At 40.8% G+C, this 26227-nt stretch overlaps 2 protein-coding genes and 1 long non-coding RNA gene across 14 annotated transcripts in view; 2 read left to right on the forward strand and 1 right to left on the reverse strand.

Moving 5' to 3' along the window:
• Nucleotides 1-1618: 1618 nt before the first annotated feature.
• On the forward strand, nt 1619-8278 carry pdss1 (prenyl (decaprenyl) diphosphate synthase, subunit 1). Of its 2 annotated transcripts, none has more exons than XM_083547440.1 (11): nt 1619-1849; nt 2071-2126; nt 3788-3923; nt 4131-4261; nt 5026-5167; nt 5306-5417; nt 5521-5630; nt 5714-5794; nt 6222-6335; nt 6643-6723; nt 7719-8278. In XM_083547440.1, the coding sequence occupies exons 1-11, from the start codon at nt 1634-1636 to the stop codon at nt 7857-7859; spliced, it is 1320 nt and encodes a 439-aa protein (XP_083403566.1). In that variant the 5' UTR covers nt 1619-1633; the 3' UTR covers nt 7860-8278. The 2 variants fall into 2 exon arrangements, with proteins under 2 accessions (XP_083403566.1, XP_083403567.1); XM_083547441.1 differs by having other exon boundaries at nt 4134-4261.
• A 1554-nt stretch (nt 8279-9832) lies between these two features.
• Nucleotides 9833-26227, reverse strand: part of abi1a (abl-interactor 1a) — a 55969-nt gene continuing 39574 nt past the window's right edge. The window contains exons 4-13 of one of the 11 annotated variants that reach the window (XM_083546884.1): nt 25878-25892; nt 25160-25263; nt 24844-24984; nt 21857-21957; nt 20521-20586; nt 16412-16606; nt 13743-13829; nt 11267-11452; nt 10419-11007; nt 9833-10376 (exon numbers count right to left, since the gene is read on the reverse strand). In XM_083546884.1, coding sequence (XP_083403010.1) covers nt 10832-11007; nt 11267-11452; nt 13743-13829; nt 16412-16606; nt 20521-20586; nt 21857-21957; nt 24844-24984; nt 25160-25263; nt 25878-25892 — 1071 coding nt within the window. In that variant the 3' untranslated portion in view covers nt 9833-10376; nt 10419-10831. The remainder of the gene's footprint in view (nt 10377-10418; nt 11008-11266; nt 11453-13742; nt 13830-16411; nt 16607-20520; nt 20587-21856; nt 21958-24843; nt 24985-25159; nt 25264-25877; nt 25893-26227) is intronic. The other 10 variants (XM_083546887.1, XM_083546890.1, XM_083546893.1 and 7 more) reach the window with 10 other exon arrangements.
• LOC310730934 lies at nt 13838-15231 on the forward strand. The gene is made up of 2 exons (XR_014535020.1): nt 13838-14258; nt 14441-15231. It is a non-coding gene; the product is annotated as an uncharacterized lncRNA (long non-coding RNA).

Raw genomic sequence — 26227 nt, forward strand, 5'->3', positions numbered from 1 at the left:
TTTAGCAAAATCTACCACCATCTGCCCTTCCACATTCCTCTCCTTAAAACCATACCTACCCATCACCTCCTCATCACCTCTGTTCCCTTCACCTACATGCCCATTAAAGTCTGCCCCAATCACCAATCGTTCTTTCCTAGGTACACCATATACCACTTCATCTAATTCACTCCAGAATCTTTCTTTCTCCTCCATCTCACAGCCAACTTGTGGAGCATAGGCACTGATGACATTTATCATCATCCCTTCAACTTCCACCTTCACGATCATCACCCTATCAGAAACTCTCTTCACCTCCACTACACTCTTACTGTACGCTTCCTTCAGAATCACCCCTACACCATTTCTCTTTCCATCCACACCATGATAAAACAGTTTAAACCCACCTCCAATGTTCCTGGCCTTACTCCCTTTCCACTTGGTCTCCTGAACACACAACACATCTACCTTTCTCCTCTCCATCATATCAGCTATCTCTCTCCCTTTACCCGTCATAGTACCAACATTTAAAGTACCAACCCGAACCTCTACTCTCCTACACTGCTCCTTTTCCTGCCGTCTCTGTAGACGCCTTCCTCCTCTCCTTCTCCTCCTTCTCCTCCTTCGGCCAACAGTAGCCCAATTTCCACCGGTACCCTGTCGGCTAACGATACCTGTGGCGGTCGTTGTTAACCCGGGCCTCGACCGATCCGGTATGAAATTCTCATTTGTGATCCGCATATTTGATTTGGCACATGTTTTACGCTGGATGCCCTTCCTAACGCAACCCTCCCCATTTACCCGGGCTTGGGACCGGCACTAAGAGTACACTGGCTTGTGCCCCCCTAATGGCTGGGTTTGAACCTGGTACTTCACCTGTTTAAAACACTTCCGGGTTCTGCGCCACATTTTGCACTCTAACATAATTAGCATGGTGTACTGTTGCATTGAGAAGCTCTTGTAGATACTGCATCCCGCCCATTTCCGGTCCTTTTTGATTAGATGGACTGTTTACAAGCATTTAGGTGGATATTTATCTGCCTGTTTATATGAACTTTACATGATTTATTATTTTTATTATTATTATTATTATTATTATTATTATTATTATTATTATTATTATTATTAATAATAAATAAGAATACAAAGCATAAAAGGATAAATTCTGCATTATAAAATGTAAGTTTACAAAAATCATGAGGAAAGGTAATTAAAATATAAAATAGATATAAAATTTGCAAATAGTATAACAATAAAAATAAACAACAGTCAGTAAAAAGACACAGAAAAAGAAATGGGTCTGAATATGACGGAGATATTGACAGTAGTCCAGATTTAAATATTATTTTTATATTTAATTTTTATAAATATTTTTTACTCTTTTAAAAAATTGTAAACTGTTAATGCTCCCAAATGTTAATAATAATAAATTGCGTTATTAATAATAATAATAATATTATTATTATTATTATTATTATTATTATTATTATAAAAGCAATTTTATGTTTTGCATTTCTTTTCCTATAAATTTCAGTACCGATATCGAACAGGACCGTGAGTTAAAAACCGAGTTTCGTACCGAACTGTGAGTGTTGTGTATCGTTACACCTGTAATATGATGATAGTGTAGTGTGAGATTTTCAGTCAGGCGGAAATGAGAGATACCACAGGGGTCCTTGTGAAGCAGGAAGCGGCAGGGAGCAGCGTTACCCTGCTCCTCCGCTCTGAGGGCAACATGGCGGTGCAGTGGCGGCGCTGCTGGAGGGGACATGGGGCAGTTAGAGGGGCAATGGAGGCTGTTTGTGGTGGGAACCGGAGAGCGGTGACGGTGCTGGAGAGAGGAGCAGGAGATGGGGGCTTAGTTACACAGGTATGAGGACACACACACACACACACACGGGAGTGAAGAAGGTCACTGAGTGGGAGTGTTTCATCTGCTTGCCATTTATGTCTTATAGCTAAACTAAACTGAGTGTTTCTCCTCACACACACACACACACACACACACACACACACACACACACACACACACACACACACACACACACACACACACACTTGTACACTGAACCTCTGAATGTTCCTTCTCAGGTGCTGCTTCCTGTCAGACACACACACACCTCCATCAATCCCAGCATGTTTACAAGGTCAGTATGATCCACAAAGTGTATATTCCAAAGCGTTCTCCTCCTTTTCTCCACCTTCTCTCCTCCCTTCTCCTTTTCTCCACCTTCTCTCCTCCCTTCTCCTTTTCTCCACCTTCTCTCCTCCCTTCTTCTTTTCTCCACCTTCTCTCCTCCCTTTTCCTTTTCTCCACCTTCTCTCCTCCCTTCTCCTTTTCTCCACCTTCTCTCCTCCCTTCTTCTTTTCTCCACCTTCTCTCCTTCCTTCTTCTGTTCTCCACCTTCTCTCCTCCCTTCTCCTTTTCTCCAACCTTCTCTCCTCCATTCTTCTTTTCTCCACCTTCTCTCCTCCCTTCTCCTTTTCTCCACCTTCTCTCCTCCCTTCTCCTTTTCTCCACCTTCTCTCCTCCTTTCTCCTTTTCTCCACCTTCTCCTTTTCTCCACCTTCTCTCCTCCCTTCTCCTTTTCTCCACCTTCTCTCCTCCCTTCTTCTTTTCTCCACCTTCTCTCCTCCCTTCTCCTTTTCTCCAACCTTCTCTCCTCCATTCTTCTTTTCTCCACCTTCTCTCCTCCCTTCTTCTTTTCTCCACCTTCTCTCCTCCCTTCTTCTTTTCTCCACCTTCTCTCCTCCCTTCTCCTTTTCTCCACCTTCTCTCCTCCCTTCTTCTTTTCTCCACCTTCTCTCCTCCCTTCTCCTTTTCTCCACCTTCTCTCCTCCCTTCTTCTTTTCTCCACCTTCTCTCCTCCCTTCTCCTTTTCTCCACCTTCTCTCCTCCCTTCTCCTTTTCTCCACCTTCTCTCCTCCCTTCTTCTTTTCTCCACCTTCTCTCCTCCTTTCTCCTTTTCTCCACCTTCTCTCCTCCTTTCTCCTTTTCTCCACCTTCTCCTTTTCTCCACCTTCTCTCCTCCCTTCTTCTTTTCTCCACCTTCTCTCCTCCCTTCTCCTTTTCTCCACCTTCTCTCCTCCCTTCTCCTTTTCTCCACCTTCTCTCCTCCCTTCTTCTTTTCTCCACCTTCTCTCCTCCCTTCTCCTTTTCTCCACCTTCTCTCCTCCTTTCTCCTTTTCTCCACCTTCTCCTTTTCTCCACCTTCTCTCCTCCCTTCTTCTTTTCTCCACCTTCTCTCCTCCCTTCTTCTTTTCTCCACCTTCTCTCCTCCCTTCTCCTTTTCTCCACCTTCTCTCCTCCCTTCTTCTTTTCTCCACCTTCTCTCCTCCCTTCTCCTTTTCTCCACCTTCTCTCCTCCCTTCTTCTTTTCTCCACCTTCTCTCCTCCTTTCTTCTTTTCTCCACCTTCTCTCCTCCCTTCTTTTTTTTCCACCTTCTCTCCTCCCTTCTCCTTTTCTCCACCTTCTCTCCTCCCTTCTCCTTTTCTCCACCTTCTCTCCTCCCTTCTCCTTTTCTCCACCTTCTCTCCTCCCTTCTTCTTTTCTCCACCTTCTCTCCTCCCTTCTCCTTTTCTCCACCTTCTCTCCTCCTTTCTCCTTTTCTCCACCTTCTCCTTTTCTCCACCTTCTCTCCTCCCTTCTCCTTTTCTCCACCTTCTCTCCTCCCTTCTCCTTTTCTCCACCTTCTCTCCTCCTTTCTCCTTTTCTCCACCTTCTCCTTTTCTCCACCTTCTCGCCTCACTTCTCACTTTTCTCGATAATTCTCAGTGTGTTTTATCTCCTCGCTCTCTGCGTTCCAGGTCCAGGAGTCGCTTCCTTCCTCCCGTAGCTCGGAGCTGCTGCTGCTGCTGTAGGATTCACAGTGACGCGAAGCTGAAGGACCCTTTCTCACTGGCGCAGGAGGACCTGAAAAACCTGTACGAGGACATTAAAAAGGTGTGCGTCTACATTTCATTGTGCAGAGAAATAATTAAGCACGTGATGGTGGGATGAGTCTCTCTCTTCCTTTTCTTAAATTCAAAAACAAACTGGGATGTTACTGATACTGTGTCCTGATTTCTAGCTCTTTAACACTCTGTGTGTGTGTGTGTGTGTGTGTGTGTGTGTGTGTGTGTGTGTGTGTGTGTGTGTGTGTGTGTTCAGCAGCTACTCGTGTCTAAAGTGGAGCTGAAAGCGCTGTGTGATTACTACTTTGACGGGAAAGGGAAAGCGTTCCGGCCCATGATCGTGGTGTTAATGGCTCGAGCCTGTAACATTCACAGCAACAGAGGAGGGTGTGTTTACTTCTTCCTCACTCTACATCATACAGTAAACAGACATCATCATCATCATCATCATCAACTTCCCACCTTCTGTAACCCAGAGCCTTAACCACCGAGCTCCTACTAACCAGTATATATTATAACACGGAGCAGATGATATGAACAGTTTGAACTTCCCGTTCCACATTTAGTTCACTTTTTGCTCTTGGAATTCCCTCCACTCTTCTGGGAAGATGTTCCACTAGATTTTGGAGTGTGCTTGTGGAGATTTGAGCTCATTCTGTATAATCTGTGTAGAACCTCTGACCCCAGATTCCTAACATCACTGGGAAATGCTAAAAAAGATTTTCACTGTGCTGGTACTTCGTAGGTTAGTCCACCCATCCATCAATAAATCAATCAATCTATCCACCCATCCATCCATCTATCCATCAACCAATCCATCCATCCATCTACCCATCCATCCATTCATCCACCCATCCATCCACCAACCAACCCATCCATCCATCCATCCACCAACCAACCCATCCATCCACCAACCAACCCATCCACCCACCCATCTATCCATCCATCCATCCACCAACCAACCCATCTATCCATCCATCCATCCAATCCAATGTTAGTAAACTCAGGTAGTGATGAAGGTGAGGAGGTCTGGGGTGCAGTCAGTGTTCACATTCATTCCAAAGGTGTTCAGTAGGGTCGGAGCTCTATAGCTGGAGATCTTCATTAAGCTGACTTGGTAACTGTAAAGTTTTTCTCGCCACGTGTCTCAGGGATCTGCTCCCGGCCCAGCGGTCCATTGCTATGATCTCTGAGATGATCCACACTGCCAGCCTGGTGCACGACGACGTCATCGACGGGGCGGATACGCGGCGAGGAAAGACCACTATTAACGAGATGTGGGGGGAGAGAAAGGTGAGTGTGTTTACAAACCTCGTGACTTTCCGGATGGAATGATTGATTCAGTACGTCGACCTAAACCTGTGTGTGTGTGTGTGTGTGTGTGTGTGTGTGTGTGTGTGTGTGTGTGTGTGTGTGTGTGTGTGTGTAAAGGCCATCTTGGCTGGAGATTTCATTCTCTCTGCAGCATCCATGGCTCTTGCACGTATCGGGAACACCACCGTTGTGTCGGTTCTCTCCCAAGTAATAGAGGACCTGGTACGAGGTACGACATCGTGTGTGTGTGTGTGTGTGTGTGTGTGTGTGTGTGTGTGTGTGCTATCAGATTTCCAGGGACCGTTGCTAACGCCGAAGGATTTCATTCCCAGGTGAATTCATGCAGCTGGGCTCCAAGGAGAACGAGAACGAGCGATTCAAGCACTACCTCGAGAAGACGTTTAAGAAGACGGCGAGCCTGATCGCCAACAGCTGTAAAGCAGTATGTACGTTCTCTCCTCAGGAATAACTCGCCGCAGACGTGCGACACGTGTCCAACACGTCCCTTGTTTCACGTCTCCGCAGGTTTCCATTCTGGTGAACTCGGACCCCGAGGTGCACGAGATTGCGTATCAGTACGGCCGGAATGTGGGCATCGCCTTCCAGGTAACGTCTCCTACGTGACCCGGAGCTAGCGTGTCACAGGGGGTCCTGCTAGGGGTGCAAAGTGTCCGGGAATCTTCAAGACTGGAAATTTTCCATGGGAATAAACTGTTAATTTACAAAATAAAAAAAATAATAATAAAACATATACTTGTTTGGACATGATACACTTTATATATATTACGTTTCTAATGAATTATATAGGCTATAAAATATATATAGACTGCAGTTGCTGTGACGGAACAGCGCCCCCTACTGTGCGAATAAACACATGGAAAACATCAGAGTTCTGGTTGTGACATGCATCAGAGGTTGTAACAATGTTAAATATGGTTATAAAAATCTTTAGGGAATTAAAAAAAAAGTGTAGGAACCGCTGTCCGGTCTCTCACACGTGCGGCCTGAGGTGACGTGTTTTTATTTCCTGCAGCTGGTGGACGACGTGTTGGACTTCACCTCGTGCGCTAATCAGCTGGGGAAACCGTCAGCTGCTGATCTCAGGCTGGGCCTGGCAACCGGACCCGTACTGTTCGCCTGCCAACAGGTACCTCAATTTAACTCCACTCCTCTTCCGTACTCATCCTACAACTCGTTCATTACATGTGTTTCCACACGTTTCTGTCCTGTAGAACAGGACCACATATTTCCTTTCTTTAATGAGGGCGGGGAATCTGTAACACAGAATGACATCGGGCTGGAGTTTGTCTCTCTCTTTCTACCTCTGTCTCTCTCTTTCTACCTCTGTCTCTCTCTATCTCTCTCTCACTCTTTTTCTCTCTCTCTCTCTCTCTGTCTGTCTCTCACTCTCTCTTGTCTCTTTGTCCCTCTCTCTTTCTCTCTCTCCGTTACAGTTTCCGGAGCTCCACTCTATGATAATGAGACGTTTCGGTTCGGATGGAGACGTCGATCGGGCCTGGAGATACGTCCTAGAGGTGAGAGAAAGAGTCGCAGAGAACGACAGAAAGATTAAAAGAGAGAGTGTGAGAGAGAGAGTGAGTGAGTGAGACCGAGAGAGAGAGAGTCTCTAAGAGACTTTCTCTGAGAGGAAAGCAGAATATATATATATATATATATATATATATATATATATATATATATATACATACAGTAATCTCCCGCTTTACCTCAGTTTGAATCGCCACCTCCTGGTTTATTGCGGAATTGCATTTGCCACAGAACTAATCAGTTTCTCGGAGAGCACCATAGACCAAGAAACTTATCGGGAATTGTTTTTAAGGAGTTTTATGATCATTTTTGGGGCCCGTGTATCACGGGGGATTAGTGTATGTCGTTACTTCCCACCTCTGACACACAGCAACAATATTTCTTCTAGCTGCAGAACATTATCATTTATTGTATGTAGTTTATCATTAATGTGTGTAGCAACAAAACGATTACAACACAAACCCTGTCCAGTTGGATTGGAGTTAAACAGCACTTCTTGATTTGGTTGCCTTTAATTGAGGTGACGTCATGAAGGATCCTGAACTGAGGTCAGTGAGGAGAATCTCCAGCTTAAAGACTCATTTATAAGACGTGTATTATAAGCATTATAGACGTCGTACGTATCTTATGGCTACAATTAACTAAGGAATTTTATGGACTTCTTTTTCTGAAGTCGTATTTCACCTGCTGTTTCTCTACTTTAACTCGAGTACATGTTTTGTTTACTTCATCCACCACTGGCTTTTATTCAGCTGCATATCAGTCAACAAATTGTATCAATAGAGAAGAAGAAAGAGAGAGAGAGAGAGAGAAAAACATGAACTCTGTGTTACTATAGAAACGATAACGTGAATCTCGACGTGCCCCTTAAATGTTACTCGACTCCTTCTGACCAATCAGGATCCAGAATTCCCCAGGACACTGCTGGTTAATTATAGTATGGTGTTACATATTAACTTGTAACGTGCATGTTTCTCTTCAGAGCGATGGCGTGGAGCAGACGAGTTTCCTGGCCCAGCATTACTGCCACGAGGCCACGCGTCAGATCAGCCGTCTGCAGCCGTCCCCCGAGAGAGACGCTCTGATCCGCCTCACCGAGCTCGTCCTCAACCGGGACAAATGAACCTGGAACCTCCTGAGCTCTACTACAGGCAGCTACATACCTCTACCATTCTATACACACACACACACAACTAGCAGGGCGTCTCGTCTCGTCTCGTCTCATGACACTCCGGTCTGAGACTGGAACAGGCACCTGCACTGAAAAAGCACCCGGAAAATGCCAATAAAAGAGCGAGTAGCAGGATTCATGCTCCAGGACGTCCTCACTGTATTGTACTGTACAGTTCCTCTTCTACAGAAGCAGGACACCACGGGATAAAAAAGACGCAGAGGGGCTTCCGGTGTCTCACGTCCGACCCCTAAAGGCCCGATCAGGAGCTATGCTGTTATTTATATACTTGTACATCATGTGTGGAGAAACAGACAAACGCCTTAAATCCACCGCAACTGTGATAATAAATCACGTTTTTATTAAGGAAACATTTCACTGTCTGTGTGTGTGTGTGTGTGTGTGTGTGTGTGTGTGTGTGTGTGTGTGTGTGTTTATTTCTCCTACATACACTACATCGACACAAGCATGTTGAAAACCTGATTTCATTCTTAATGATCTTAAAAAGTCTTAAATTTGACTTAATGAAACCTGCAGAAAACCTGATTTAGTCCCCATTCCCTGTTATAAGAACCTCCACTCCTCTGAGATGTTCCACCAGATTTGTGGAGATTCATTAAGACAGAAGGGTCTTGGTAAAGTCAGGTACTGATGTAGGTGAGGAGACCTGGGGTGCAGTCAGCGTTCACATTCATCCCACCAGGATCAGAGCTCTATAGCAGGAGATCTTCATGAAGCTGGCTTTGTGCACAGGGTTTGCATTGTCCTGCTGGAACAGGTTTTGATCTCCTCATTAAAGTGAAGGAAGAATTTAGTAAACACAGTCGTTCTTTAAAGAAGATACCGACTCCACGAGTTGGCATCTAGAGACGTACCAGCTCAGGTTAAATCCCACTTCATGAAGATTTTAGACAATTGAGGATAAACAAATACCCAAACTCAAAATTCCCTTCTAGATATGCTGTTTCTCCATCATTGCACATTTAAAGGCTCAGGCATGGAGGAGATGGTGTTGAATCTCTAATGATGATGTTCAGCTAATTTATGAGTTGCTCAGAAGCTCCTGGTTCCACAACTTCACCTGCGTGTAGAAGATACATTACACAATCACACACTCCAGTGCTCATGCTATTTCTCACTCTCGGGTGTTTGTGTTTTAATGGTTTATAATCACACTCTTGGTGTCACCCAGATGAGGACTGGTTCCCTCTTGAGTCTGGTTCCTCTCAAGGTTTCTTCCTCATACCATCGTTTTCTTTGGTATAGTCGCCTCAGGTTTGCTCATTGAGGATAAACACACATAATTCACCTATATTTCCATTTTTGTTCTATAATTCGTACATGCTGTGAAGCTGCTTTGAGACGATGTCCATTGTGAAACGCAAAAGCAAACACACAAGAATTGGACAGTGAACGAGTGGAAGAAAGTTATGTGGAGTCCAAATTGGACATATTTGTCTCTAAGATAAGAACTTGTATAAGATGGAGAACAGGAGAGAAGATGTGATCAGACTGCCATCACCCTCACAGTCACACATGAAGAAGGAAGTTTAATAGTTTGGGGTTTTGGAGCAGGGAAGGTTGGAGATTTATTGAGGGTAAAATGAACCAACATGGCAACCATTCCATACTTCAACACCACGCAATTCTATTTGTTCTGCGGCTCATCGGAACCAACAAGACAATGAGCCGAACCGTACATCTGAGCTCTGTGAGTTATTTAGTGAGCAAACAGTCGTCTGGAGTGATCTTTATTATGGAATCACCTGCCCAGTCACTGCAGCTCAATCCTACTGAACTGCTCTGGGATCAACTGGATCTCAAAGTAATCCCCAACTAGTGAAGAGCAACTTTTAGCTAAATATTTCATCTGTACATCTTCATACCAAGTCTGTTGCATAGAAACAAAAGGAAGTCTGTTAGACTTGTTCATTTACAAAAACCAAAAAATTTATTGTCAATATTTCCATGGCTTTATAATGATGACACCGAATCAGTTTCACGAGTCTGATTTTGTTCATTAGTCTGTGCAGGGAGGTAACAAGTTGTCGTAAAATCACTCGGACCGATATGGCAGTTATTTCTGGCTGATTAATATCAGATTGTATATCGATTAGCATAGATTCCAATACTTTTTTTTTAATAGCTACAGCGTAAGCAATCTACTGTTTTTTTTTTTTATGTGCATCATTGAAAATACATACAGAAGAAATTCCCTGTTCGGTCTAAAAATGCAGAAAAAAAATCTTCATTGAAATTAAAAAAGAGATTAAATCAGAATCAGGGGAGAAAAACTGGATAATATTTAACTATTAAAACAAAATGGCCAATAATACCTTCAAGTATCAGGACCAAAACAAAAGAAATCGTGACATTGAGTGACGACTGCATGAAATACAGTGCTATTAATAATAATTCATCAGAAACTACGGAAGGCCTAAGAGGTCATGCGTTGGAATTCTTTTCGTTCTTGTTTTCTCGTAATCGTGAGATAACGTGATTTTTACACACGATGCCGAATACGCCGGGAAAATCGAGTACCGGATTTTAACGTCGAGATCACGAGAGAAATTCATTCATGATCGGGAAAAAACAACATTTACGTTGAAAACAGGAGAGAAAAAAATATCATAACGCACGGCCTCTTGGGGACTTCCGTAAGAAACAGATTGGACAAGATTTTAAATGTAGTCAAAAATCTAAAACATTGAGATGAGATCAAAATCCACAAAAAAATAAAATAAAATTTAAGGAAATAAAAAAAAAAAAAAAAAAAAAAAAAACAATAAAACCTCCGGCTCGTTGTATTTACACAAATCGCTTCTGATCGCAGCCCTCATCATGTCACCACACGCCCTGAACCCAGGAGCTGGAGCTCTCTCGCCCCTCGACCTGCTCGTCTCGTAGAGCTACTCCTGTTCCCCTCAGTCGGCGTAGTGCATGATGGGCTCGACGTAGTTTCCGGGGAAAAGCCCGGTGATGCCGTTGCTCACTCCCTCGAACCATCCGTCATCGTTCTTCTTGATGATGTAGATAATGGCGCCTTCCATGAAGCTCAGCTCGTCGTCTTTGTCCTTGGCGTAGTCGTAGATGGCCACCACTGAAGATAAAGCGGAAGTTAAGCACGGTTTTCTGTTTCACTTTTCCAGTCTCAAATCTGCAGACTTGCGTAAACATTTTTAAGACCATATGTTACATCACATGTTCCGTTACAATCTCTGATGTATAAGCTACGATACGGCGCCCCCTGGAGCACAGAGGGTTAAGGGCCTTTCTCAAGGGCCCAAGAGTGGCAGCTTTGCGTAAGAACCCTGGAGGTTCACCAGATATAAAAACTAGAAAAAGTTCTAGAGCCTCACCTTTCTCGACGTAGTTTTTAGGGGCCCACTGGGGGTCTCCGTCGGCGTACGGGTCACTGTACTGCACCACGGCCGCCTCCTCATCCTCATAGTCCACAGGAGGTGGGGGTGGAGGGGGTGGAGCCTCGTCAAACATGGGCACGTCGTCTGGAGGAGGAGGAGGGGGCGGAGTCGGGGTGTCTGCGACTGAGAAGTGGAATAAAACCCATCAGGATGATCGGACGTTAATGTTTACTTTTCACAGTGGTGACACAAGGAACGAGCTGGGCATGCAATCCCTTTCCATCTCTCACACACACACACACACACACACACACACACACACACACACACACACACGGCTGTGTTAGATTGCATGCAAGACGGCAAGACCTGCGTCCTGATTGGTCGGCATGCTGAAAGGAGGTTCGAGCGGAATTAAAACCATGCAGTGAATTCGAACGGAGGATGATGAGTCGGTCATGATTCACTCAGAAATGGAACGAATTACAACTTGGGGGAAAAAAGGAAGAAATGAATGAAGAGAAAGGAGGAAAGGGGGAAAAAGAATGATGAAGGTGTTCGTAATGAAGATGTCGACTTCAGGCCAGAAATGAAGTCCTGAACCAGAAATGAATCTGATTTGGTGCTAAATTTTCAGACCATATTCAAATCTTAGTCTCTTTTTCCTTTACTCTGTTACTCTTATACACTCCTGAGTGACTCCCTGAAAAAAATCTAATGTGAGAAATTTTCCTTTTAAGGAAAAAAGGGGTGTGGTCAACCAGCTACCTTCTCTCTGGAGCTGAAAGCCAATTCAGTCCGATCCTGACCGACTCTAGTACTGGGGAAATGGTAGCTCGGTGGTTAAAATGTTGAACATCTGATCAGAAGGTCGTGAGTTCAAATCCCACCACCTCCTCCACCACTAAGCTTCAAAAGCTGGGCCCTTGAGCAAGGCCCTTAACCCTCAACTTTCCCAGATGTATGAATGAAATAATTGTAAGTCACTCTGTATAAGGTCGTCTGCCAAATGTACTGTGAAGTTGAAGTGTCTCAGGAAATGGTCAAACTGTATAATTATGCTTCTAAAACACTTTGATTACACACTGCATCTGTAACTACACTGCCTGCTCGAATTCTTTCACAACGTCCTGTTTTAAAATGGTGTTTAAGAGAAGCTCCAGCAGGGGGCAGCAGTGACAAACACACTGTGCTTCAGAGCACCTTAATCAGAGTGGAGTTAAAATTTCGGTGGGTGCCAAAACTTTTCAGGTACATTCTTTAGATCAGGTGTTGAATCTTTCAGGGGGGTAAAGAAATCCATAAAAAAACACGCTCCCAGATTAACACCTTTCATATCAAGACTTGATATTTCGGATTGTTCTCTTGATTGGAGGTAAAATCAGGACCATGCACGATGATGAAAGATCATCATACACACTGACAGGAGATTGAGGAGAGAAAAGATGAAGAGAATAATAATATTCTGTGGACTCGACAGTTCATCATGAAGATGATTTACACCTTTCCCCGTCCCAGTCTCATATAAAAAGTAGTGGTGACATTGCTGATAGATGAAGAGCATCCGTTAAGGGTTTTGCACAGGAGCTGACACTTAGAGCTGACAGGAAATCACAGTATATTCTTGTGATTATATATTGTAAAAGTGGGAGCTTAGTGGTTAAGGCAATGGATTTTGCATCCCAAGGTCTTGAGTTCAAATCCCAGCCACACCAAGCTGCCACTTATGGGCCCCTGAGCAAGGCCCTTAACCCCAAACCTGTGTAGTTGCATTAATGAGATAAACGGATGGATGAGACAGAGGAAGTCAGTGATGTAAACATGACTGAGAACAAAGACGTTCCTGATCCTCATCATCTTTTCTTTGATTGTGTTCTATATAATGGATCTTCAGCCTGGATACATACGTATTAATATATCAATATGAAGTGAGGTTCAGTAACCAGTGTGACACTAAAACAGGTAGTAATAATGACTACTTTTTCTGAAGTACATGTCAGAGCCCAAACTTCTTTAACTTGAGAATAAAAGTGTAGTGAGAACTTCCTAACAATCCTGGGATTTGTGAAAAAAATCATTTCCCTGCTGGATTAATAAAGTATAAAAAAAAAAATAAAAAATCTTTCAACAGTGTTCATGGGGATTTATAACAACACATTTCGAGCAGAACAGTCATACGGAAAGAGTTAAATCTCTATCATGAAGCTCTTGATCCCAGTTTTCTTCATTGGTCTGAATCAGATGCAGGTAGGAGGCGTGGCCTGAAGTCAAAGGCGGAGTTATAGAGGTAAAGTGATGTCAATTTTGGGGCTACATTTGAGGTTCTGGTAGGAGAAAGTGTGTATGTTTTATTTCCTATTTATATCCTCATGCTTTGAAGGTACGGCAAACACAAATACACATCCACACACACACACACACACACTCAGAGCACTAGGGCGGGGGGGGGAGGGGGGGGGGGTTCAGCACTTACTGTTTTCCTGCACCCGGGCCACAAAGCCGGTGAGTGGAATCTGTGGAATGAGCTGAGGCATGGGGGGAGGCGGGGGAGCAACAGACACTACACACACACACACATACACACACACATACACACACACACACACACACACACACACACACACAGGAAAAAGGTGAGCACCAGGAAATAAAAGGGAAATAATTATTACGTATTACGTCCCAATGAGAGGAGAACCGAGTGCAGAAGAAGTCGATCCAAGACTTCACGCACGCTTCAAAGTGGATTCATGAAAATTCAATAAAAAATACAACCAGCACATCATGAAGAAAACAAACAAATAAATACACACAGACTTAAAATAAATAAATAAATAAATAAATAAATAAATAAATAAATAAATAAATATTTTCGAAATTCCACCTAATTGGTTTATTGTGGGTTTATATCGAGTCAGATGGTGGTGTGTGTGTGTGTGTGTGTGTGTGTGTGTGTGTGTGTGTGTGTGTGTGTGTGTGTGTGTGTGTGTGTGTGTGTGTACGGCTCTCAAGTGCAAATCTGAATATTTGTAAAAGTATTGTTCTCAACCTGTTCACAGTAATTATATACAGAGTATTATAATATACTGTTATTCGAATTACAGTTACTATTAGAGAGACAAAAACAGCGGGACAAATTTTAGCATCTGACCGTCTTTTGTCCATGTTAATTAGAGTATTAACAACTTGGAATGTATTAATTTAAGGTACATTTAAAACAGACACAAGTATGCGATTAAGTTGCAATTCATCACAAGTTAAATATTGAAATCGAATCAAAGCCCTAATATAAAAATATATATATAAATTATAAAAGATGTTTAAAATATTTTTTTCCGATAATGTCACTATATCGATACATATTCCAGCTCTATCCTTATACTCTAAAGAAACTCCGCCTATTTAAGTCATGTGATCATAAGTCATGTAATTGTGTTTGTGGATTTGAAGCTCTCAAGGGAACCAAGCAATCATCTGATGGTCCATCTTGGTTTTTTTAAAGCAATACTTTTCGATCCAGATTCCAATTTCCGTGACTGAATCTGACTCTGCAAATCTGCAGCGAGGAACCGCAGCGCTGGATTTCCTGCAGGTGACTACACCGTCGATGAAAGGTGGAATAATTACATCACAAAAAAAAACGGCTGAAACGGCACTTCTGCCCTGGAGAAGGTTCGATAAAGGATTAATGAACGGGGCTGATAATACGAGCGCTGCACTGCGTGAAACTCGGAGGATGGACTCACTCCTTAATCCTGCCTGTATAGAAATCTGTATTTTCCTAATTAGATTCATCATCAAATCCCACTTTTATACATCTGCTTTCGCTGTCTGAACATTTTCCTGTGGTAATTTTCGACCTCCAGTGTGACCGTGGTTTGCATAAGTATTCGCACCTCCTTGAACATTCTCATATTTTGTAATAAAACATAAATGGCCTTGTGTTTATTAGTCACAACTGCAAAGTTCCTTCACTTAAACTAGGAGACCCAAACCTGTTTCAGCATGACAATGCAGCTGTGCACAAAGCCAGCTACATGGAGATCTGCTTTATACGCTTTACAGTGGAAGATACATCAGTACCTGACCTGACTAACACTTTTGTAACAGTGAATGAGCTAAAATCTCCACAAAATCTGGTGGAACATCTTACCAAAAGAGTGGAGGTTATTATGGGGACTAAATGTGAAATGTGATGTTCAAAAAGAAGCACATGCCAATTGCATGCTCAGGTGTCCACAAACATTTGGTCATTTTGTGTTTAATGAATGAATATCTGGTGTTGAGGATGATGTTTTTTGCTGGTTCCTCTCAAGGTTTCTTTCTCATGAAGTCTGGGGTAAAAAAAATGTTTCCCCCTCACAATGAACATCACCTGTGGCTCACTAATTTATGATTTATACATTTATAGATTTGAATGAATTTATTACACTAATGCTGCTTTGTGACAAAATTAGTTGCTAAAACAAAGAAAAAAAGAAGAATTCCAATATAACCAACAGAAAAGCCGGAGCAATGCTTTTCCAGAACTTTCTGAATTCAACGTTTTGCTAGCTCCTAAATCTTTACGTAATATATTGATATTTGACAGTTTTGCGAAACGATTTTCCACTTGCCTCACTTTAAATTCATTAATTTATTATTTAAATTCATAAATTTTTTATATATTGATCAATTTAATTCATGCCATATTTTACTTATACAAATTCTTTGAAGTCCATTAAAATGTTTGTGTTGTAAATTCTAATGAAAATTGTTTTCTACTTTTGGTGATGGCTATTTTATTTATTTATTAATTAAGATTAAAATGTCCTGTTTTTATGCTTGGAAAGCACTTTGAGATATAACTTTTTAAGTTGTTATATAAAATAATAAATTGTATATATATATAATATTAATTAAAAAATATTTTTTATTCTATTGTAAATTCTATTTTATTCGGGTTTTAAAAGCATTACACTGTATTGCGTGCTGTATTCTGTATTTAACAATGAAATAAAAGACTTTGTGTGGAATTCCTGAAATCCCAATTAGAAATATGAAAAGGGCTAAAAGGGAGTGAATCCTTGCGCATGAGTAAGTGGAGCTAATGATCTGATCCTCTGTGTTAATTACAGTGTTGGTTATCTGATACACGTGTCTTACTTGAGTTGTGTGTAAAGACGGCCGGAGCAGCACCGTTGACGTTAGCGTGCTGCAGAGGGAGCTGAGAGGAGAGAGACGGCGCGCGCCTGTACGTCCCTGTGGCTGAAGCCGTGGACATGGACGACGTGGTGGAGTTGTGGCGGGACATCTGACGCGATATCGTGCCGAACTGAGAGACGGGGGCTGGACCGAGCCCTGGGCGAGAAATCACCATGGCCATTACCCAGAGAAAGAAAAAGAGAGAGAGAGAGAGAGAGAGAGAGAGAGAGAGAGAGAGAGAGAGAGAGAGAGAGAGAGAGAGAGAGAGAGAGAGAGAGAGAGAGGAAAGAAAGACAAAGAAACCCAGAAAAAGAAAATCAGTTAAACCCTTCAAACCAAAAGGAGTATATTAGTGTCGTGAATGTGATGAACATGGATTCGTTAAAGCACCATGAATGATCTGTAAAGCGTAAAAGTGTTCTACTGTCATACAAAAGATTCCCAGACTGAGTGAAAAGCAGAAAATAATCCTGAAATTACATTTTAAAAACAGCTCCAAAAACAAGTCATTAGATCAGATAATGAGGTGATTAGAGTGAAACCAGGGAGCACTGATATACCAGTTACCATCTAAACTGGATAAATCGAGTCTAGCTATGTTAGCATTTTTGTTCAGCAAATAAACAGGAAAAAGATAAAGAGAGGAAATAGTCCGGCTCTGGTCCAGGTTTAAAACTTGGGCCTGGCCCGAGGCTTCTCTTGGGACTCCAACAGCTTACGAGTGACTGAATCACTAGGGTGTGTCACCACACACACACACACACACACACACACACACACACACACACACACACACACACACACACACACACACACACACACACACACACACACACACACACACACAGCTCAGCGCAAAAGCAAACACACCCTAGTGGAAAACACACATTGTTCAGCTGCGGTGCTGGAAACCCGATACGGGAGACAGAGAGAGAGAGATAGAGGACAGCGGTATTTAAAAAATAATCACTGTGTCCTGAGGACAACGTTAACAATCCTGAAAAAAGCAGACAGACAGACAGCGCGTGTGTACTACAACACGTTAACACGTATATTTATTTATTTATTTATTTATTTATATTATTATTATTTATAATTGTACATTTTTTTTTTACCTGATATGTTTGTTAATTTGTTTATTGTTCATGTTATGTGAATGTTTATGGAACTAAAAGTTAATATGATAATGTGTAAGCGCATATACTTTAAAATTTACTGATAGATGGTGGTATCTTCGTGGTTAAAGTATTGGACTTTGGATCAGAAGGTCATGAGTTCAAATCCCAGCCACTCCAAAGGCCACTCTTGGGCCCCTGAGCAAGACCCTTAACCCTTTAGATGCTCAGATGTATTAACGAGATAAATGAAAGTCGCTCTGGATAAACTCAGACTTTCATTTATCTCATAACACTGAGCAGTGAAGGAATTAAGGGCCTTGCTCAGGGGCCCAGGATTGGCAGCTTGGTGAGGCTGGGAACTCATGAACTTCTGATCCAAAATCCAATGCGTTACTTACTAAGCATAAACCCCCCTACCCAATCAGTGATGCTGTGAGAACACTGTGTATCACTTTAAAAACAATAAAACTACAGGGCGTGATGAATATATCCCAGAACCAGACTCTCATCTCAAGGAACTCAAGACTTTTAGGAAGAAACACTGTGTTTGTATACGAATTGGGTTATGATTAGGAAAAGCGAGATTATCTGTGCTGTAAACAAGCTTGTGTGTTTAAACAGAGAGTCGTGTAGATACGAGTTCCACGATGTTCATTTCCTGTTTCCGAAGAGCGATTAACAGAGACGTTCACGTGCCTGGTAGAGGAGGGAAACAAACCCCCCACACCGCCAACAATAAACAAACCACAGGAAAGAGAACTGGACCACAAGCTCAGGAAAGGTGAGGTGGGATGAGTATGTCCTCAGCGCCTTCGCTGTAACTCTGGAATGTTTACTGCGGACATTTTCTCCAATTTTCAGCAATGAAAAAGACCCCCAGTTGGCACAGAGGGAAAATGGGATGACTACCTCCTTGCCAATTGTCTATATAATAAAAATATGGATGTTACACAAAAAAAAGCTCTGTAAAACATGCTCAATGATGTTTAACGAGATTTTATGGGAAAATAATCAACGAATTGAGTGGCGCGAGTAAAGCGACTGATGCACCAAGGCGATTATTTGATGTTATTAAGTATAGAATGTCAAGCTGTACTTTTTATCCATTTACAGTAACATTTCATCTTGTTTTCCACCACAGGAATGTCTTCAGGATTGTAAAGTTTACAATTGTTGTTGTCTCAAACATTGCTTTATTAACTACTGTTCAGCTACTCTTATTTAAATACAGGAAATAAAGAGCTACAGACGTGAAATCTAACCGCAAATTGATCACTTTTTTCCTTCACGTAGGATCAGAGATCAGTGGGTTAAAGGGCCTTGTTCAAGGGCCCAACAGTGGCAGCTTGGCGATATCAGGGTTTGATCTCCTGAGTTTTCAATCAGTAGCCCAGACCCTTAACCACTGAGCTCCTACTTTCCCTATTCAGCAGTTTTCTTATGATAGATAGATAGATAGATAGATAGATAGATAGATAGATAGATAGATAGATAGATAGATAGATAGATAGATAGATAGATAGATAGATAGATAGATAGATAGATAGATAGATACCATCAATAGCACACAACATTATTTACCTTTACACTAAATGGACAAAAATATTGACTTTTCCAGACATATGAGGTTCTTCCCCAAACTGGCAGCATGCAATTTTCCCTTCACTTGAACTAGGAGACCCAAACCTGTTCCAGCATGACAATGGCCCAAAGCCAGCTTCATAAAGATCTTCTTTACATGAGTTGGACTGGAAGATCTCCTGTTATAGAGCTCCAAACCCTATTAAACACCTTTGGGATGAATGTGAACGCTGAGACCTCCTCACCTTCTGACCTACATTATTACCTGGCTTTACTACACTTGTGTGGGAATGAGCACAAATCTCCACAAGCACACGCCAAAATCTAGTGGAACATCTTCACAGAAGAGTGGAGGGAATTTTAACAGCAAATGGGGATGTTCAGGTGTCCACAAAGTTTTGTCTATATAATGTGTAGTATGAGTGTAGACTAACCCTAACATTAGATTCTTTATTATACACACATATTCCTGTGTTAAATCAATAAAATGCACTGTTTTAAGGAGTTTGCTAAGAAAAAAACACACACATGGTGCCATCATTGGTTTTCTCCACCATGTAGTTGAAAAATAGTTGAAAATCTGTTGAAATGTAGTATTGAATAGCAGGTTACTTTTCTCTCCTGGTTCAGTCTTCATATAAAAAATCAGATGTGCACTATAGATGTTTGGATGTGTTGTCCTCCTGCAGTGTTGCAAATGCAGACATAAAACCACAACCACCGCCTAAAAACGTTCACCACTATTACCACCACCACCACTATGACCACCTGCACCACCACCACCACCACCTGCACCTAAGGGTCTAAAAGTCCACGCTACAGAACCAAATTTATTTTTCAGTCAACATGAATTAATTCATTCAGAAGCAATTTTAAAAAATTCAGTTGAAATTCAGTGGAAATTTCTACTTCTATTAATAAATAGATTAATTAAAAATTTATATCTAAATGTTACATAAAAAAATTTGCTCCTAAGTTTATCTTCAATTAATGAGCAAGATTCATCTATTTCTGATTAAATGTAATAAACATTGCAATAAAAAATTATTTTGTTCCCAGATATTTAGACAATAATAGCTGCACTGTGTGTGTGTGTGTGTACACACACGTAGTCTATGAGTCTGCATTAAAACAATAAATATTAGTTCATATTAATTCAGTAAAATTCAGTTTCAACAAAATTCCTATTAATTAATTTTAATAGTTTTAAAAAACAGTCAAATCGGTTCTTAGTCATATGGAGACTTTTAAACCCTACTTAACACACACACACACACACACACACACACACACACACACACACACACACACACACACACACACACACACACACACACACACACACACACACACACGGCTGCGGTGTCTTACCTAAAGCCATCGGGCCTCCAAAAAAGGGTGGAGGTGGAGGTGGGGGTGGAGCAAACATGGAATTAACTGTAATGAATACAGCACAACTACATGAGATGACAGACTGACACACACACACACACACACACACACACACACACACACACACACACACACACACACACAGCAGTAATGTATGATGTTGCCCTGGTTCTGTTCAAGCACCGTCTCTCCTCCTCCATCACACTGTCCTTCTGTTCCTTCTGAACACTATTCTGTCTATCACTCGCACTTATTATTTAATTCCCACCATCCTTTCAGTTTCATCTCTCCACCCACCATGGTGGCCCACTTCCCTCCTCGCACCTTTTACTACACACTCACAGGCAACTCTCAGGCAACTCAGGCTGCTAGAGTGAGCCAAGCAAAAAAAAAAGAAAAAAAAAAAAGAAAAAACACACTAAACCATTCTAAAGACTGGTACAGAATAAGTGATAGATTTTGTCTGGACTCTGCTGTGGGGATCTGTGTGTTTTCTTTACATAATAAACAGGCATGAAACACCTGCAGGAAGGAGGGAGGAGATCACATTAAACTGATTAAACATGGACCTTGGTCTCCGTGCATAACACACACACACACACACACACACACACACACACACACACACACACACACACACACACACACACACACACACACACACACACGAAATACTGAACATTCTGTTCATTTGGTCTGAGTAAATAATGTCATAAAAAAATTTCTTTTTACGTTTTTGACTAAATAAACTACATTTTGTCTTAAAAAAAAACCAAATACTTTTTAAAAAATTAACGTTTCACTTAATTAATTGATTAATTATAATGATTTTAATTATAATGAAAATGTATTACATTTGTAAATTAACTGCTTTAAGCACACACACACACACACACACACACACACACACACACACACACACACACACACACACACACCAACTACTGAGAACATTCTGCTCATTTGGTCTGAGTAAATTTTGTGTAAATAAATATTTTTTTTTTTTTTACTAAATAATTTTTTTTTTGTCAAATTCTTTTGTTAAAATGTTTTTTTATATAATTTGTAACTGATATTTTATTTAACTGATGTTATAATTAATTAATTAATTGTAATGAATACATTAAGGACAAATTTAAAATTTCTAAATTAACTTATTTAACCACACACACACACACACACACACACACACACACACACACACACACACACACACACACACACACACACACACACACACACACACAGAGGATCAGTGCACGATTAGAAGGTTCAGTATGATGGACAGAAGGAAGAGGAGGTGCCTGATCTTTACCTGGACCAGAGTTAGGGATGGAGGGCGTCGGCACGGCGATGGGAATGCCGATACTGCTGCTTCCGCTGTTCTCACGACTGCTGCTACCCCCACTGCTGCCACTGCACACACACAGAGTCTTTTTTAATGCATCATCCTTTTGTTTCCATCTATTTATTTCTGTTTCTATTGCTCCAAAGCCTGTAGCTACTGAATGCTGCTCTGGCAATACGAATAAAAAATATTTGTCATGTCAATAAAGCAGCCTTTGATTTGAACTGAACTGAAAAGGAGAGAAAGAGAAAGACGGAGGGGGAGAAATGCACAGATATACACAGAGACCCAAAGATACAGAGAAAGATGGAAAGAACCCAGAGAAACTAAAAACTTCTATAACTTTATTATAAGAGCTCAGAATTTTTAGCTAATAAGGCGAGTGAAATCCGTAAAATTTCACACACACACACACACACACACACACACACACACACACACACACACACACACACACACACACACACACACACACACACACACACACACACACACACAGAGCTTTTAGCTGAGAAACCAGTACATGTTTGGAACTGACTCATATATTTAAGTGGAGATGAAGTTAAACATGAGTTGTGTAGTTGGTAGTCTAAAGAGGTAGATGATTTAGATCAGTCTAGTGATTATTTACATTAGTCTAGTGATGGTTTAGATTACTGTAGTGATGTTCAAGATTAGTCTAGTGATGGTTTAGATTAGTCTAGTGATGGTTTAGATCAGTCTAGTTATTGTTTTGATTAGTCTAGTGATGGTTTAGATTAGTCTAGTGATGGTTTAGATTAGTCTAGTTATTGTTTTGATTAGTCTAGTTATTGTTTTGATTAGTCTAGTTATTGTTTTGATTAGTCTAGTGATGGTTTAGATTAGTCTAGTGATGGTTTAGATCAGTCTAGTTATTGTTTTGATTAGTCTAGTTATTGTTTTGATTAGTCTAGTGATGGTTTAGATTAGTCTAGTGATGGTTTAGATTAGTCTAGTGATGGTTTAGATCAGTCTAGTTATTGTTTTGATTAGTCTAGTGATGGTTTAGATTAGATCAGTCTAATTGTGATTTAGATTAGTCTAGTGATGGTTTAGATTAATCTAGTGATGGTTTAGATCAGTGTAATTGTGATTTAGATCAGTCTAGTGATGGTTTAGATCAGTCTACTTGTGATTTAGAGTAGTCTAGTGATGGTTTAGATTAATATAGTGATGGTTTAGATTAGTCTAGTGATGGTTTAGATCAGTCTAGTTATAGTTTAGATTAGATCAGTGTAATTGTGATTTAGATTAGTCTAGTGATGGTTTAGATTAGTCTAGTGATGGTTTAGATTAGTCTAGTGATGGTTTAGATTAGTCTAGTGATGGTTTAGATTAGATCAGTCTAATTGTGATTTAGATTAGTCTAGTGATGGTTTAGATTAATCTAGTGATGGTTTAGATTAGTCTAGTGATGGTTTAGATTAGATCAGTCTAGTGATGGTTTAGATTAGTCTAGTGATGGTTTAGATTAGTCTAGTGATGGTTTAGATTAGATCAGTCTAATTGTGATTTAGATTAGTCTAGTGATGGTTTAGATTAATCTAGTGATGGTTTAGATTAGTCTAGTGATGGTTTAGATTAGATCAGTCTAATTGTGATTTAGATTAGTCTAGTGATGGTTTAGATCAGTCTAATGGTGATTTAGATTAGTCTAGTGATATTTTAGATTGGTCCAGTGATATTTTAGATTAGTCTAGTGATATTTTAGATTGGTCCAGTGATATTTTAGATTAGTCTAGTGATATTTTAGATTAGTCTAGTGATATTTTAGATTGGTCTAGTGATATTTTAGATTAGTCTAGTGATGGTTTAGATCAGTCTAATGGTGATTTAGATTAGTCTAGTGATATTTTAGATTGGTCTAGTGATATTTTAGATTAGTCTAGTGATGGTTTAGATCAGTCTAATGGTGATTTAGATTAGTCTAGTGATGGTTTAGATCAGTCTAATGGTGATTTAGATTAGTCTAGTGATATTTTAGATTGGTCTAGTGATCTTTTAGATTAGTCTAGTGATGGTTTAGATCAGTCTAATGGTGATTTAGATTAGTCTAGTGATGGTTTAGATCAGTCTAATGGTGATTTAGATTAGTCTAGTGATATTTTAGATTGGTCCAGTGATATTTTAGATTAGTCTAGTGATGGTTTAGATCAGTCTAATGGTGATTAAGATTAGTCTAGTGATATTTTAGATTGGTCTAGTGATATTTTAGATTAGTCTAGAGGGCCAGTGGGGGTTTAGATTAGTCTAGTAATGGTTGAGATTAGTCTAGAGGGCCCAGTGGTGTCTTAGATCTCAACCTGCTCTATGTCACTTCAAAAAGCTTTTATTGTCATTTCAACCATACAGTATATAGCTGACGCAGTACACAGTGAAATGAAACGTTTCTTCAGAACCCTGATGCTACATAAAACAACACAGAGCTACATCACACCACACTGAGGTACATAACAGAACACAAAGACATAAAGTGCATCGTGTGGAAATGAGTGCAAACAGTGCAGACAAATGACAGTGCAAACAGACAACACAAAACATTGTAAGACAGATACATTAAATAGAAAATAGCGCCGAGCAGTAAACCTATTGTACATGTTATACAGTAATGTGCAAAAGAGACCTGTATACAAGAGTGTAAACAAACACAATGGTGTGAGAAAAACACCAGTAGCAGCAATCGAGAGGTGCAAAACAGCATGTAAACAGTATAATATGATTATAATATAAATATAAAATGTTGGTGGAATGAATTAAGATGAGTAATGAGTGTGTGTTGAGCTCAGGTTGTACAGTTCAGTAACACACAGTTGTGTGCGTGTGTGTGTGTGTGTGTGTGTGTTTTTACACACATATGCGACAAATAAAGGCTGCTTGCCGTTAATTTAAAGTGCTGCTGCACCCAGATTCAAAACTGTGTGTTTGTGTGTTACCTGTGGGTTCTTGGTCTTTGGTTGAGCGAGGCCGTGCGTCCTGGGCTGTGCTGGCTCCCGAGCCGAGCCGGGCTGGTCATGTAGTCATTAGGCACTGTGGGAGGTTTTACTGGCTCAAGAGTTTTATATGAAGTGTTGCGCCTGCACGAGAGAAACCAATTATTACAATAAAATCGATAAAGTCTCATAAAAGTATTTTGGTACCTTCAGGATTGTTTAAAAGAAAAGAAAAAAAAAAAAAAGATATTGATCATAATACAATGTTTCATAATCACAATAATAAATAAACCTTCTGTGTTTTTAACATGGTATTTACCCTAGAGTGCCACGCCCTGCCATGGGCGGACTGGGTGGCTTCTGTGTGGGCGGATTGGTCCTCGATAGCGTTCCTCCTCTGATTGATTGATTGTTCCCATGTTGCTGATTAGGTGATAAAATACAACATGAGAGCTTGATCAGAGATTCATAGACAAACTGTAGACAGGAACAACAGGACAGTGGGGTAAATGGCGGGCTTCCCAGACATTGCTATTACAAAAACATGATTTTTATCATGTTGTTACTGGTGTTGGATCCACCATCTTTCTTTTCTTTTCATTGGGGCGATGTTTGATGAATAATAGACACCAAGCAAAGCTCCATGAAAGCAATCATTGAATCTGGGAAACCCACACAGCCTACAAAAGGGTCAATTAAACTACATGTGCAGGAGCTACTTGGTGTTAAGACACAGAGGCATGTTTATAATGCGCTGTAGGGGTGGGCGATACGACATAAAAATGAACAGAGCCACTGTTAAACAAGGCTGGATTGTGGTAAAACTACTCTTCGAAAGTGATCTTGGAGTTCCTAATTTCACGAAATATTACCTTTTACTACATTTAGAACTTCTCTCGGGTTGTATCGCCCAACCCTGTACTGTAGACCACGTGATATTAAGTGGGATTTGAAACTGACGGTTTGAGGGATAAGCTGCTGATCAATTACAAGCTACAGCCGGGATGGGATGGGGACACGTGACAAACAGGACTTACCTTGGCTTTTAGCCACTAATGCAGGCATGAGAAAAGAAAGAAAAGGAAAAAGAGACAAAGGAGCAGGTCAAACATTACTCATACCAAAACGTTACTGTTTTCAAAACCATTGGGAATACTTTGGGAATATTGTTCATTTAGCAGTTAAAAAAAAACTTATGAGATATTAGATTATTAGATGAGATATTTGTAGAAAAAAGAAAGGCTTAAGTCTTGTCGAAGTAACTTGAGATTTAACATGGACTTAGACTCAGTGTTCTAGGATTTAATAACAGGGGTAAATGACTCGGGATTCGACTTTCAACTGTGGGAGATTTAAGACTGGACTTGGACTGGAAGGTAAAAAAGAA

This window comes from Silurus aristotelis, assembly GCF_946808225.1.
Source record: "Silurus aristotelis genome assembly, chromosome: 1".
Taxonomy (NCBI): domain Eukaryota; kingdom Metazoa; phylum Chordata; class Actinopteri; order Siluriformes; family Siluridae; genus Silurus; species Silurus aristotelis.